Source organism: Equus asinus, chromosome 2, assembly GCF_041296235.1.
Source record: "Equus asinus isolate D_3611 breed Donkey chromosome 2, EquAss-T2T_v2, whole genome shotgun sequence".
Lineage (NCBI taxonomy): Eukaryota > Metazoa > Chordata > Mammalia > Perissodactyla > Equidae > Equus > Equus asinus.
In genome coordinates, this window is record NC_091791.1 from 87,808,497 (window position 1) to 87,821,043 (window position 12,547).

At 51.3% G+C, this 12,547-nt stretch overlaps 1 protein-coding gene across 1 annotated transcript in view; it reads left to right on the forward strand.

Annotated features, from left to right (window-relative positions):
• The first annotated feature begins 951 nt into the window (after nt 1-951).
• The window catches only part of DRGX (dorsal root ganglia homeobox), a 33,266-nt gene continuing 21,670 nt past the window's right edge, over nt 952-12,547 (forward strand). The window contains exons 1-5 of the mRNA XM_014841571.3: nt 952-1,689; nt 6,374-6,471; nt 7,389-7,490; nt 10,426-10,604; nt 10,687-10,799. Coding sequence (XP_014697057.2) covers nt 1,656-1,689; nt 6,374-6,471; nt 7,389-7,490; nt 10,426-10,604; nt 10,687-10,799 — 526 coding nt within the window. The 5' untranslated portion in view covers nt 952-1,655. The remainder of the gene's footprint in view (nt 1,690-6,373; nt 6,472-7,388; nt 7,491-10,425; nt 10,605-10,686; nt 10,800-12,547) is intronic.

Below are 12,547 nucleotides of genomic sequence, written 5' to 3' on the forward strand. Positions count from 1 at the left end.
GAATGTTTATAAAATATTCAATTTATGCAGTCTGTCCAAGAAGCCATCGTCCCAAAATAAAATCAACAGTCTAGACGGAACACAGACACTAGAACTTATCAACAGTTGTCTGACTTGCATCTTCTGATGCATCTTGAGTGGGTCATAATACCAACTTTATTTTCAGTGGTGCATAAATTAATTACACGCATTTAATAACCAAAATATCATTATATTCCCCCTTTAATATCATAAAGGCTTTCCGCCAGGGAAGCACTTAATAGTGCAGGGGGCCGTAACGGGCTATTATCCTGGTGTAATGCTATTACAGAACCAATTATGCGCCATTAGACTTGCTTTTTTTGCAGTTTATGTGATTTGATCCAATCCCGCGCCCCTGACTTGAAAATTTCAGCCTGGTACTTTAGAGTTTAATTTTCACCCAGGCAGAGGGAAGGGCGCGCTCTCTCCGCTGAGTGTCTGCCTCCGATGCATTTTAAAAGTAATTGCGAAGGGTCCCACCGCATATCATTTGCATGGAGAAGCGAACATAAATTCAGGGACCCCTTGCTGAGAACAAAATCAAACTTTCCTTTTGTACAGTCTCTTGGAAAGGGAAGCCGTGTGCAAAGAGTTCCCCCAAAACCCATCCGGGCGGCGACAATTAGCAGCGCTTTGTCAATTTGCAGCCCGGGAGTCGCCAGGCCTCCGACAAGGGCCAGCCCAAATCCAAGCTCTCGGAGAAAGGTTTGAGTCAGAGGGGACTGCGGGAGGGGGTGGGGTGGAGTGTTCAGAAAATAATGCATTTGCGGGGTGGTTGTTTCTATGCTCTTTGAAAAGAAAAGAGGAAAAACATTCCTGATGTTTGCTGAGAAATGACGGTTTTTTTTTTTTTTTTTTTTACACCACGTGGGCCATTTGTAAGGCCCAATAGACCTATCCAAGTTACTCGCTGTAGACAGCGCTGGAAATAATCAGATTAAGGCCAATTATGCGTGAGATTATAAAGGCGAGTGCTGAGCGGCGGCGCGCGCTGTAGACAGACAGCAAGACATCTGGCCACTTCCCGAGTCACTTTTCTGGTCCTGCGGGCGCCAGCCGCGCGGAGCCCCGCCTGCCTCCAGCCGAGCCGGCGAGCGGACTGGAGGCGGTCACGCTCTGGCCTTCCTCGCCAGCCGCTCGCCGAGGTACGCGCGCCTCCCGACCCGCTCACCGGGCCCCGCGCGCCCGGCCTTGGGGTCGGCTGCCTTCCTGGCGGGGGCTGCCGCTCGCGCAGATGGCCTGGGGTGCTCGCCCGACCCGGCTGCGGTGGCCTGAGTGCGGGGCTGACGGCGGGGACCCCTGAGAGCCAGGAACCAGGCTGCGCGCGTTTGGTATTGGGGCCGAGGAGGGGGTGAGGGAGGTGGAACCGATCCGAAAGGCCGTCCCGCGGGGGGCCTGGATTGCTACGGCGCTGCCACCCCCACCTCCAGTCCCCACAGTGGACTGAGCGCGTTGGGAGGAGGTTTTCCAGGAAGGCAGCGCCCGGTGCGCTCCAGGGCTGGGCCGGGGCGGAGGCAGAGGGAAATTCAGACTCTGTCAGTTTGCTTGGCAGCCAGGCCGGAGCTACAAGCGCCTCGTCGATCCCGCGATCACCCTCCCGAGTACGGGCTGTCCAGCGGATCCGGCCGTCGGCGATGTTTTATTTCCACTGTCCTCCACAGCTAGAGGGTGAGTAAGCGCTGCGCGCCCGGGGCCGCTCCGAAAGGCTGGCGCCGGCCAGAAAGGGCCCGCGCGGCAGCGGGGCTGAGGTGGTGGGGTTCCCGCTCCGTGAGGGGCTCAGCCGCCGGGCGTGGGTAGGGGCGTCCCTGGCCCCTCCCCCCCATCCCGCTCCAGCCTCCCGCCCCGTAGCCACCTGCCTCCCACCTCCCTCCCCGCTTGGGCCTGCGGCCCAGGGCTGTGCGCGCCGCAGGGACCGCTCGGGTCCTCCCAGCACAGATGCTGGTGTCACGCCTCTAATCGGGGCTCCCCTGCCCAGGGGGCCGCATCAATCTTTCACGGTGTTTTGCAAACATCCCGAAAAGCCAAGGTGGACTAGGGAGTCGGCCCCGCATTGGCCCGACCATGAGCCATGAACGACCCGTTACCAGCTTGTTCTCTCTACCAGCGCAGGGCAATACTGCTCCGGGCCCTTCACGTCTGCTCCCGGACCCCCGGCCCTCCGCAGCTAGATGGCCCTGCCCACCACGGCGCCGACTGCCCCGGCATGGCTCCTTCTCTGTGACTCGCTCGCTTTCCTGACCCCAGATGTCAACTACTCTCCACTCCCAGGGGCAGCCCCAGGGCCAGGGTTTGGGTCTTTTAGGGTCTCCAGGCCTTGGAAGAAATTTTGCCTCCCAATCCCTGGTGCAGCCTCGGCTCTGGATTGTTAGGTGGGGGGAGGTTGGTGAGGAGGTGACAGCTTGGATCTCTGGTGGCCCCACTCAGGGCCTGGGGGATCCCCAGGGGTGGGCCCTCTGGCCATGGGGGGATTATATGCATCAGGCAAATGCAGAGGCACAACCTCTGGCCTTTTAACAGCGCCATCCTGGGCGCAGTCATCTCAACCATAGGATGTGGACTTTATAACTGAGAAGGATACGACTTCACTTGGCAGCCCACTGCTTTGATTGATTTGTTGGGCGGGAGAGTTTTGGAGGCCAAGAAATTGAGGGATACATGGAGAGGGGCAGAAGGTGGTGAGACACTGAAGGACTTGAGACATCAGAGGATGCTCTTCCACCTTGTCCCATTTTCTCTGAGCAGTAGCTGAACCTCAGCTGGCCAGTGCACACAGGGATTTCAAAAAGTTTGTTTTTGTTTTTCCCATGGAATCTTTTTTTTTTTTTTTGATGAGGAAGATTCGCCCCAACATCCATTGCCAATCGTCCTCTTTTTGCTTGAGGAAGATTGTTCCTGAGCTAAGGTCTGTGGCAGTCGTCCTCTGTTTTGTATGTGTGATGCCGCCACAGCACAGCTTGATGAGCGGTGTGTCGGTCTGCCCTGGGGATCTGAACCTGTGAACCCCAGCAGCCTAAGTGGAGGGGGAGAACTTAAGCACTAACATCACCAGGTTCCCCCCCACCCCCCCACGGAAGGTTTTAAGAGTTCAGTAGGATTTTCTGAAGGGGGCTGATGAGCACCAGCATCTGAGCCCCACCAGCTCAGCCAGCGTTCCTAAGAGGGGAAGACCACACATTTGCCTGCATTTCACCTCCTTTATCTCCCAGGATCTGTGTTGATGGGCTTTCTGGAAAGAGGTCAGGTGCCTCCCCTGACACTGTAGCCCGGGACTGGAGGACGACCCTCCCCATGTGTGCCAGACACGCCTTCTCTGTACTTCTGCACCTGGGGTTTGCACTGACTGACTTCTAGTGGCCCACCCATCCTGTCAAAGTGGGGAAAGCCAAGGTTTGGGGATTTAGCAGGTGGTAGGCTGCCTGAGTGACCTCAGGGGAGAGTCCTGTCTGCAGGGTGGGTTGCAGAAGTCACCTGGGGAGAGTCCTGGCCCAGCCCCTCCTGGCCCCAGAGCACTGAGCTGCTCGCTGCTCTCAGCTCAGCTCGGTCGGTCGGCGGCTCTCCTTTCCTTCCCACACCCCAGGCACGTCTCAGCGCTGCTTCTGCCTGCTGTGACCAGAAGAAAGGGAGATGGGTCCCTGAGAACGTTTATCCCTTTGCAGCTCGTTCCTAAGCCCGTTTTGCAGAAAGGGGTGTTTTATTTCCATTTAGTGTTGCTGGGGAGGAGGTGATCTGTTGCAGACGGAAAGGCTGAGAACAGACCTTTGGAATAGGATGTCTCCTTATAGCCAATTGGCTTTTTTTTTTTTTTGAGGAAGATTAGCCCTGAGCTAACATCTGCTGTCAATCCTCCTCTTTTTGTTGAGGAAGACTGGCCCTGAGCTAACACCCGTGCCCATCTTCCTCTACTTTATACGTGGGACGCCTGCCACAGCATGGCTTGACAAGCGGTGCCATGTCCACACCCGGGATCTGAACCAGCAAACCCTGGGCCGACGAAGCGGAATGTGCACACTTAACGGCTGCACCACCGGGCCAGCCCCACTGATCAGCTTTTTGATTTTTATTTTTTGTTGATCTAGAGAGGCGTAAAGGAGAAAGCAGAGCTTGGCACATCATCTCTCTTCTCAGATAATTTTACTGATATGAGAGTGAAAGGTACAACACACACCTGCTTAGGAAATTCAAACAGAACAGAAACCTATAGGCTGAAAAGTGAAATCCTCTTTGTCCACCTCTTTTTCTGAAAATCCTCCCTATTGTTGGTTTCTAGTGATTCCTTCAAGAAAAACATGCTCTCACCCTCAATTACGTATTTTTCTCTCTGCATGTTATGCCTTATTTATGCTGAGACGGCACTGCCACACCATTTGATGCTTTGCTCTTTTTTGCTTCATAATATCTATTTTGGGGAGTTTTCCATGCCAATGTCTATAGGGCTACCGATTTATTTTCCACAGCTGTGTAGTATTCCCTTATATGTTGTACAGAAAGTGCCTGCTGATGGGAACTTTGGTTATTTCCAGTTTTTTTCTATTACCGTGTTTCCAGGAACATTTTTCTGTTTCTATTTTGGCACACTTTATAAGTATCTTCATAAATTAAATACCTGTGCGTGTGCTTAAATTGTTGAAGGATATTGTCAAATTACCCCGAATAAGGCTGCATCAATCGATGCTCAGTTGGTTAACCCACAAACTAATTAACCTACAAACGATTAATGAGCCTGCACATTTTATTACCCTCTTATCTGTATTGGGTATCATTATGCACCTTATTTTTTTTTGCCAAAATGGTGAAAATACTGGTTCATCGTTCTGTTTTGTTTAATTATCAGCAAGGCTTAGCATTTCCGTAACATTATCGACCATTCTACTTATTTTTAAGTAAAAAGTCTCTCTTTATATTTTCCTCTTTTCTAGTTGTTCTTGTTAATTTGTTGAGCCATCAGTCTTTTTTAGGGTTCGGTTTGACCCACACTGTCTCACTGAAAGGCATACTGTGCACACGTTGTGAAACAGGTTGGGACCAGCAGCTGTAAGTTAGAAGAGTGAGGCTGAGTGTGATGACAGCACTTCAGAGTTTGTGTTTCGTCCTCACCAGTCAAGTGTTTTGTTTCAAAAGGAGACAATTTGGTTTCCCCAAAAATAACGGAAGTAAGACTGATTTGAGGCCGTCCCTTTGAGGTTTCTGATGAGCTGGAGAGAAATGCCTGTAACTAGGGTTTTGAGGAAGAACATATCTGGACAGGAAGCTAGAGGGAGTGGGCTCCAGGAGACGGTGGGCGCACTGAAGCCAAGGATGTGGGCCTGGAGAATTGAATCCTAAGTAGGAGGGACTCTCTTTAGTAGATGGAGTTTTTAAACGCCCAAAGGACGTTGCTTCTTTGGGATCGAGGTCCTTCTGAGGGACGTTGTTTGGGTGGCGTGGTTTGTCAGCTCCTAATGCCGAACGCCAGAGATTCTGAGGCCAGAGCCCATGGCAGGTACAGCAATCACCGGCTAATGGGAACTTGCTCATTTGTTTTGCTAAGAAGTCACTGTGGACCGTCAAGTAAATGGCGCGCATTTGGAAAATAAGCTGAAGGCCCGTTTGGGGCCAAACTCTGTTCTGGCTTTATACGAGCTATGGAGGCTGCTGGGGAGGACAGTGGAAAGGACGCCTCTCTTCTTAGGGACACGGGAACTGTGGGTCCTTTATGAGCCTGGCTGCAGGGTGGGGTGCCCTTTGAGAGTGGCCCTGTCTGTCTGCTTGGAATTCAGGCCAGCTGCTGTTGGTGCAGCTCTCCTGTTAATTGACGTCCATATAACAGATCCACTATGGTGCTGATGAGCTGTGACCAACGGTAATTAATATTCATTTATAAACTTCTTACCTCCTTGTGTCCTGAAGTTCTAGGAGAAAAGTGCTGTGAAAGCTCTTGGTGGTTTCTTTCCTCCCCCATCCCCAGCCTTTATCCTTGTTTATAGAAACAGGGGAAAGGAAACTAACAGGTGAGCAAAAGGGAGACATAGAGGCTCCTATTAAAGGAGCTGAGGTAGAGGGACAGAGGTGCAGCTGGGAGCCAGAGGGCAGGTGAGGGCACCACCTCAGCCAGTGACTCTTCCTGGCTAGAGTCCCGAATTTCAGAAGCAGCGGGCATAGCTGGGCCTACAATCAAAGGTTATTGGGAGAGAGAGGGCACAAGAGAGAGGAAGAGAGGGGGTCTTCATAAGAAGAAGGGAGAAAGATGCTTTGGGACAGACAGGGCTTTGTCTGGAGGGGACAGGTCCGTGCCTCTGAACGCGCGTGTGTGGCTGGGAGTTGAGGTGAGGACAGGGGACCTCTGGCTCAGGCTGACCCAGTGTGCTTCCAGTAGGCACGGCACCCTTTGGCAACCACTCTACGGGAGATTTCGACGATGGGTTTCTGCGCAGAAAACAGCGCCGGAACCGGACGACCTTCACTCTTCAGCAGGTAATGAGCCTTCTGAGACTCAGCTACTTCCTGCGTCCAAAAAAACCCAAAAAAATCAGAGTTTCAGCGGCTCTTCTTTGTCTTTTCAAAGATGTCAACTGAGTGTGTTAACCAGATCTTTCCGCTTGCTTGAACAATTTACGTGTCAAGGACTGGGGCGAGAGGGCAGATGACCCTGACCTTATGATCCCAGATAGTGAGTGAAGAGGCTAGCCAGTAGCTCCCATTTGCCTTAGGCTGATAGTTTGAGGAATGTGCCCCATCAGAGATATCATTTGAACGTCGAAATAACCCTTTGAGGAAGGCAGCTAGGACATTGTTATGCCCAAAAGATAGATGGGTAGACTGGGGCCCAAGAAGTTGACTGATTCGTAGAAGGTATTGTCACCCACAAATTGAAGGGCTATAACTGGAACCCCAATATAGTGTTTCCTGGCCCAGGCTCCCTCTCTTAGGTCTATCCTATTCTTGGGGCAGACTGGAGTGTTCAGGAAGTGACCCAAATACCCTCACGCGGTTTCGGTGGGACTGACATAGCCAGGGCATCTGCAAGGTGTCTCATTTTCCCATGCCCTGTGGCAAGAGCTGTGAAGATTGCTCTAATTCACAAGGCCTCCTTAGATTTTGATTCCTATGAATATATTGAAATGCAAATGCCTAAAAATCTTTGCGCCTCTCTTCTTATTTCTACTTCTGGAGAGAGCACTGAGGTTGTTAGCAAGTTTTCGCTCCTAAGTCATCCGTGGTTGAAATTTTAATTCTGCGGGATGTTTGCAAAGAGCTCTTTTCTTTCTCATCTTCCTCTATTTGATCCGTGAAACTATTTCCTCACCACTTATAGCAAATTTGAAATATGTATCTGCTTCCTCTCCTCAAGCCACAGCCACTCCCCAGTAAATATTTCTTCCTTTTACCAGCTGGAAGCTCTCGAGGCCGTTTTTGCTCAAACGCACTACCCTGACGTCTTCACCAGAGAAGAGCTAGCCATGAAAATAAACCTCACAGAAGCCCGAGTGCAGGTAAACCTTCTTTTTAATTATTTAACTCTCTGATATTAAAACTGGCAAACTTTTTTTTTTTTTTGACATCATGACTGCAGAGTGCACATTTGGCCAAAGAAAGCAAATGAAGACTATCTGTCATTTTCATGATGCACTTTAATAACATCAACATAATGTGGAATATTAGATTAGGTTGATTAATCGGTCATTCATAATTAACTAGTGATAATGTTCTACACTAATTTGTCCGCGTCTCTAAGGTACTAAATTACATCAATGCACATCCATTTCCTTGCTTTGGAAAAAAAAAAAAAAGAGCTGAGATGCTATTCTCAAAGCTGCTCCGACCGCTCTGGGGTAAGGCCGGTCAATTGTAGAGAACTGTGTTTTCAGATGGGAACAGGATAAGGATCCGCTTTCCAGAAATTGCATCATGTCCAACTTTTCTCCGGCACGCGCACTCTTTTAGTGAAGAGGATCCGAAGAACATGGGCAATTTAAAAATCTTTAAATGGCAGCAGCGAGAGGGCTGCCTCAAAGGCGAGCGGGGCCCACGGTGACCATCTCTAAGCAGGATTTCTTTCTAGAAGCTACGCGGTGATTACGTTTAAGTGCACAAACCCGTCGAGCCCAGCAGATGTGCCCGAGTGCGAGAGGAACAGATTTGCAACGCCACCTCTCCAGGCGAGCTCTTCTCTGAGCACAATTATATATTCATTTTATTTATGGGGTTTCCTCCATGCTGTTTCTGTTCTTTTTTTATGTAGGGGCTTGGGGTTAAGACTATGCAAAGATCTAATTGTAGGAAATATAATAGTTTGCTTTCGGTTCCCCTGGGTCATGTTAGTATCTCTTAAAAACCAATGGCTGAAGAGAGATAATGGAATTCTGAGCAGTAAATTGGGGGTTGTAAACAAATTATTTCCCCTATAATCAGATTATGTGATCCTGATTATTAAATCTGAACATGAATCATTGGTCATACGCGGGCAAATTAAACTGATTATTATTTGGAAATGAAAATCTCCTTTGGCCAGGATGCCGTCTATCCTTTCTCTTTTTTTAATGCCGGCTTGCCAAGAGCTGCCTAAAGACTGAACTGCAAATTGAGATAAATGACACAATTATTGAGCATTCAGAAGGGGAAGATCATAACTTCTTCCTGAAAGGTGCAAGGGTGAGATAGGAGTGGCCACAATTAAAGCTGGGAATTGTTGTTCGGGCTGTTGTCGGCTATTATGCAAACAGACAATGGCGTGGAGCGTGGTTTAGCGAGCCGAGCCTCCGTGCGGGGACCCGGCTGGGCGCCGGTGGCGGGAAGGGAGCTGTGTTTACATCTCTACCCCTTGCTCATTCAAATATGATTAATGTTCTATAAAGCAGGGTCTTAATCGAAGCTGATGTTGTCAAACAGTAACTAAATAGGGAAATAAACGACTCCATCATGCTCTTTCCTCAGAAGCAGGCGAACTGTCAGTGCAAAGTCATTAAAATATGATAATGAAAAATAGCTCAATTAAATGTTGTTATAGCTGTGACCTTCATTCAATTAAGACGCAAGAAAGTGTCTGCATTTTGCTTTGCATTTAACTGCCCTAAATTTAGAATACAGATAAAATCATTATTCAATGGTTGCTGATATGTGCAATTAAAAGCCAACTAGATTAAAAAAGAAAGAAAGAAACCCAGTGAAAGGAGAATGAAAATTCAGAGGTGGGGTGGGGTGGCAGAGGGCTCAGCCTCAGGATCCGGGTTCTCTCCTGGGCCAGTGTGCCGGCAGGAGGAGGAGAGGATGCTAGGTGAGTAGGATAGAGGTCCAGCCAAGCCTTTTTTTCAGCCAGGAATTATCTCCCAGGGGGGAGAGAGGAGGTCTTGCTGGATGGAGTAAAGAGCAGCAGGATTTCACTGACCTCTGGGAGCACCTTGGGCCCGAGGTGCCTGGCTCCCGTGAGGCTGTCCTTCTGCAGATGCAGTTTTGGTTCCCAAGGCATAAAGAGTCCCACAACAGCCTCTAAGAAGGCACTCAGAGCAGGGGGATCATAAGCCTCCTCCTAAAACTAGCTAATGCTTACCGAGTGAGTGGTTGCTCCGTGCCAGGCACTGCGCTCCATGTTTTCATGCATCTCTGAGTTAATCTCCCTAAGGATGCCTGGGAGTGGCCTCTGTTATTGCCCCCACCCAGTTTGGATGCTGGTCCTCAGCCAAGCCACTGGACTTCAAACTGTGGATCTGCCACTAACCATATGAATGACCTTGGGCAAGTTAATTAACCTCTCTGGGCTTAGTTTTCTCATCTGTAAAATGGGGATAGTGGGACTGCCTGCTTCATAGAAAGGTTGCAGTGGATTCTAAACCAGATTCACGGGGGGCCAGAATTCCAACCAGGGTTGACTCTGGAGTCAGTGTTTCTAACGGGTGCCCTGGGCTGCTGGTTATGAGCTTGGCACAATGTGTAAGAGATGATTTCCAGGTTAAATGATAGGTACCAGGCCAGACAGGCTCAGCTGCTCAGGCCAAATCTGCCGGCACAGTGAATGAGTATTTTTGAAGAGGAAAGCCCAGAGCAGTGTACGATCCTCTTTAACTATGACACCTCCCCTGCCCCGGGGAGGAGATACATTTCACATCATATCAGTGTCCTCGCCTACACTGAGATTTTCCACAAGATAACACTTTGCCCTTATTATGGGCAATGCATTTGGATACTTTCTATGGTTTCACACTCATTAAAAAATGCCCACCACGCCTTCTACACTGATCTTCTGGCCCGTTGTGGGTCTGAAGCTGGAGTTCAGAGAGCTCTGCTTTGATAGATCTCTTAAAAAGGGGGGCTGTGCCTTGCACACTTGGCTGCAAGATGCCCAGGGTCCAGGTCTTTGGGTTTGGGTTCCGGTTCCCTCCTGATGCCTGATCATCTGCCTCCGTTGCGTGTGTGTTTCCATCGGGGACTCAGGTTTGGTTCCAGAACCGAAGGGCCAAATGGAGGAAAACAGAGAGAGGAGCCTCTGAGCAGGAGCCAGGAGCCAAGGAGCCCATGGCAGAGGTGACGCCACCGCCCGTGAGAAACATCAATTCCCCGCCCCCCGGGGACCAGGCCCGGAGCAAGAAGGAGGCCCTGGAGGCCCAGCAGAGGTGAGGCTGGTTGGACCCCTGGGTCTGAAGGGCCGATGGGCACACAGGGTTAGGAACTCATGTGATTTTCCTTCTCTGCCAGCCTGGGGCGAACTGTGGGTCCCACAGGACCTTTCTTTCCCTCCTGCTTGCCGGGGACCCTCCTGAATACGGCCACATACGCCCAGGCCCTGTCACATGTCGCCTCCCTGAAAGGTGAGTTTTGGCTCTGGTGGGGCGGGGCCGGGGCTTTGCTGGCCTGGTGACATCTCCGCCGGGATCTGGGATTGTCTGACTGTCCTGCTTTCTGGGTTAGGGTCCTTCTTGCACAGTGGGCAGGTGCAGCTCCTTTATTCCTTCTGTCAATCACCGCCAGCATCACTAACAGCATCCGTTTCCACACAGTCCTGTCTGGTTTGATTTCTGCATGGCTCGAGAATGTACGTGAATCTTGTAAATATCACTGTACCTGACGGGCTTGTCCGAGGGCTGGTTGTTTCCAGAGTGTCCACTCCCTGCTCACAGATTGCTCCCTCAGTGGATGCAGTTTTTGGTGCTCACCTGCAGCTCATGGGCGAGGCCCCTGAGTGGCAATCCTCCACCTTTTGAGGACACTCTCCCTATGTGCAGCTACCCACCTGTCTCCCCCGGGAGCTCCTGACGTCAGAAGTCTCAACTGTTAGGATTTGTGGTTGTCCAGGATTTGCTCTCTTCTCAGTGGCTGTCGTTGGCTGAAGGATGGAAACCATTAGTGATGTTTTGTCAGGCGGAGAGAGGAACGCCTGTGGGGCTGCGCCTTCCAGATTTCCTGGGTGTCCCTGCTGGATTAAGGGGCCCATCCACTGTCTCTCGATTCCTGGCCCAAACCTGCTCCTCCTGTGATGGGGTCAGGTGGCTGTGCTGGCCAGGATCAGGTTGGACCCCAGAGTGGGTCCCGGGGAGCCAGTGCTAGCATCCCCCTTGGGACTCGTCTGTGGCAGGGGTCTGGGAGCTGGGGCTGCAGGTGCCAGCTTGTAGGCTTTTTCCTGATAACAGACAGTGGGAGGAAACTCCCCTTGGGTGTCCATTGCTTGTCTGTATTAGGGTCTGGAGTCTCCTGCCCTTGAGGGGGTCCCCCTCCAGCAAGTGGGTCACACACACACACACACACACACACACGCGCGCGCGCACGCACACACAGAGTGGCAATCTGCATGGCAAATGTGGTTTCTGGAGGCTGAATGAGGGCATGGTGGAGCCTCCCTGGGGAGTCTGAGGGGAGAGAAAGGCATTCTAGGCACAGGGAACAGCACTTGTGAGAGTGCCAGGAGGGGGAGGGGAACCAGGCTTGTCCGGAGAATGGCCAATGTGTTGGGGGCCCATGGGAGAGTGCCCAGAGATAAGGTGGAGGTGCGCGAGCTTGAAGGCCCTGAATGCCACGCTCCTGGGTTTGCACTTTCCACAGTAGGAGCTGGAGCTCCGAGGCCCAGAGCCTCTTCTGAGTGGTCCAGGTGGCTGGGCAAATCCCGGTGCTCAGCAGGCTGGCATGATTGGACGGGCTCAGCTCTGTCCGGCTCTGGACTCCTAGTGTTTCCTTCAGCTCCAGGGGCCTGTGCTCCAGGTTGTGCGTATCCCCTCAGAGAGGCCTTGGGAATATTCACAGGACACAGGAGGCTGACAGGGCCCTACGGAGGTGGGGTCGGCCAATTAGAAGGGGCTTCCCGAAGGAGACTGCCAGTGGGACTCGGGGATCACTCAGGGATCTGGTCCTTGCAGAGGAGTGATCCCGTGTCCATCCTTTGAATCCTCTCTGCCTTGGTGAGGGCCAGCTCAGTTCCTGAGCATAGCCATCTCTTGTATAAACCTTCTTTGCTTGCTCTGCTCCAGCCTCATGAAAAGGAGGCCATTCTCGTGTCTCTCTGCCTTGGAACCACTTGGGGGTCTCTGGCTAGCCAAACTGAGGCCCTGGTGAGGCCTGCGGTGGC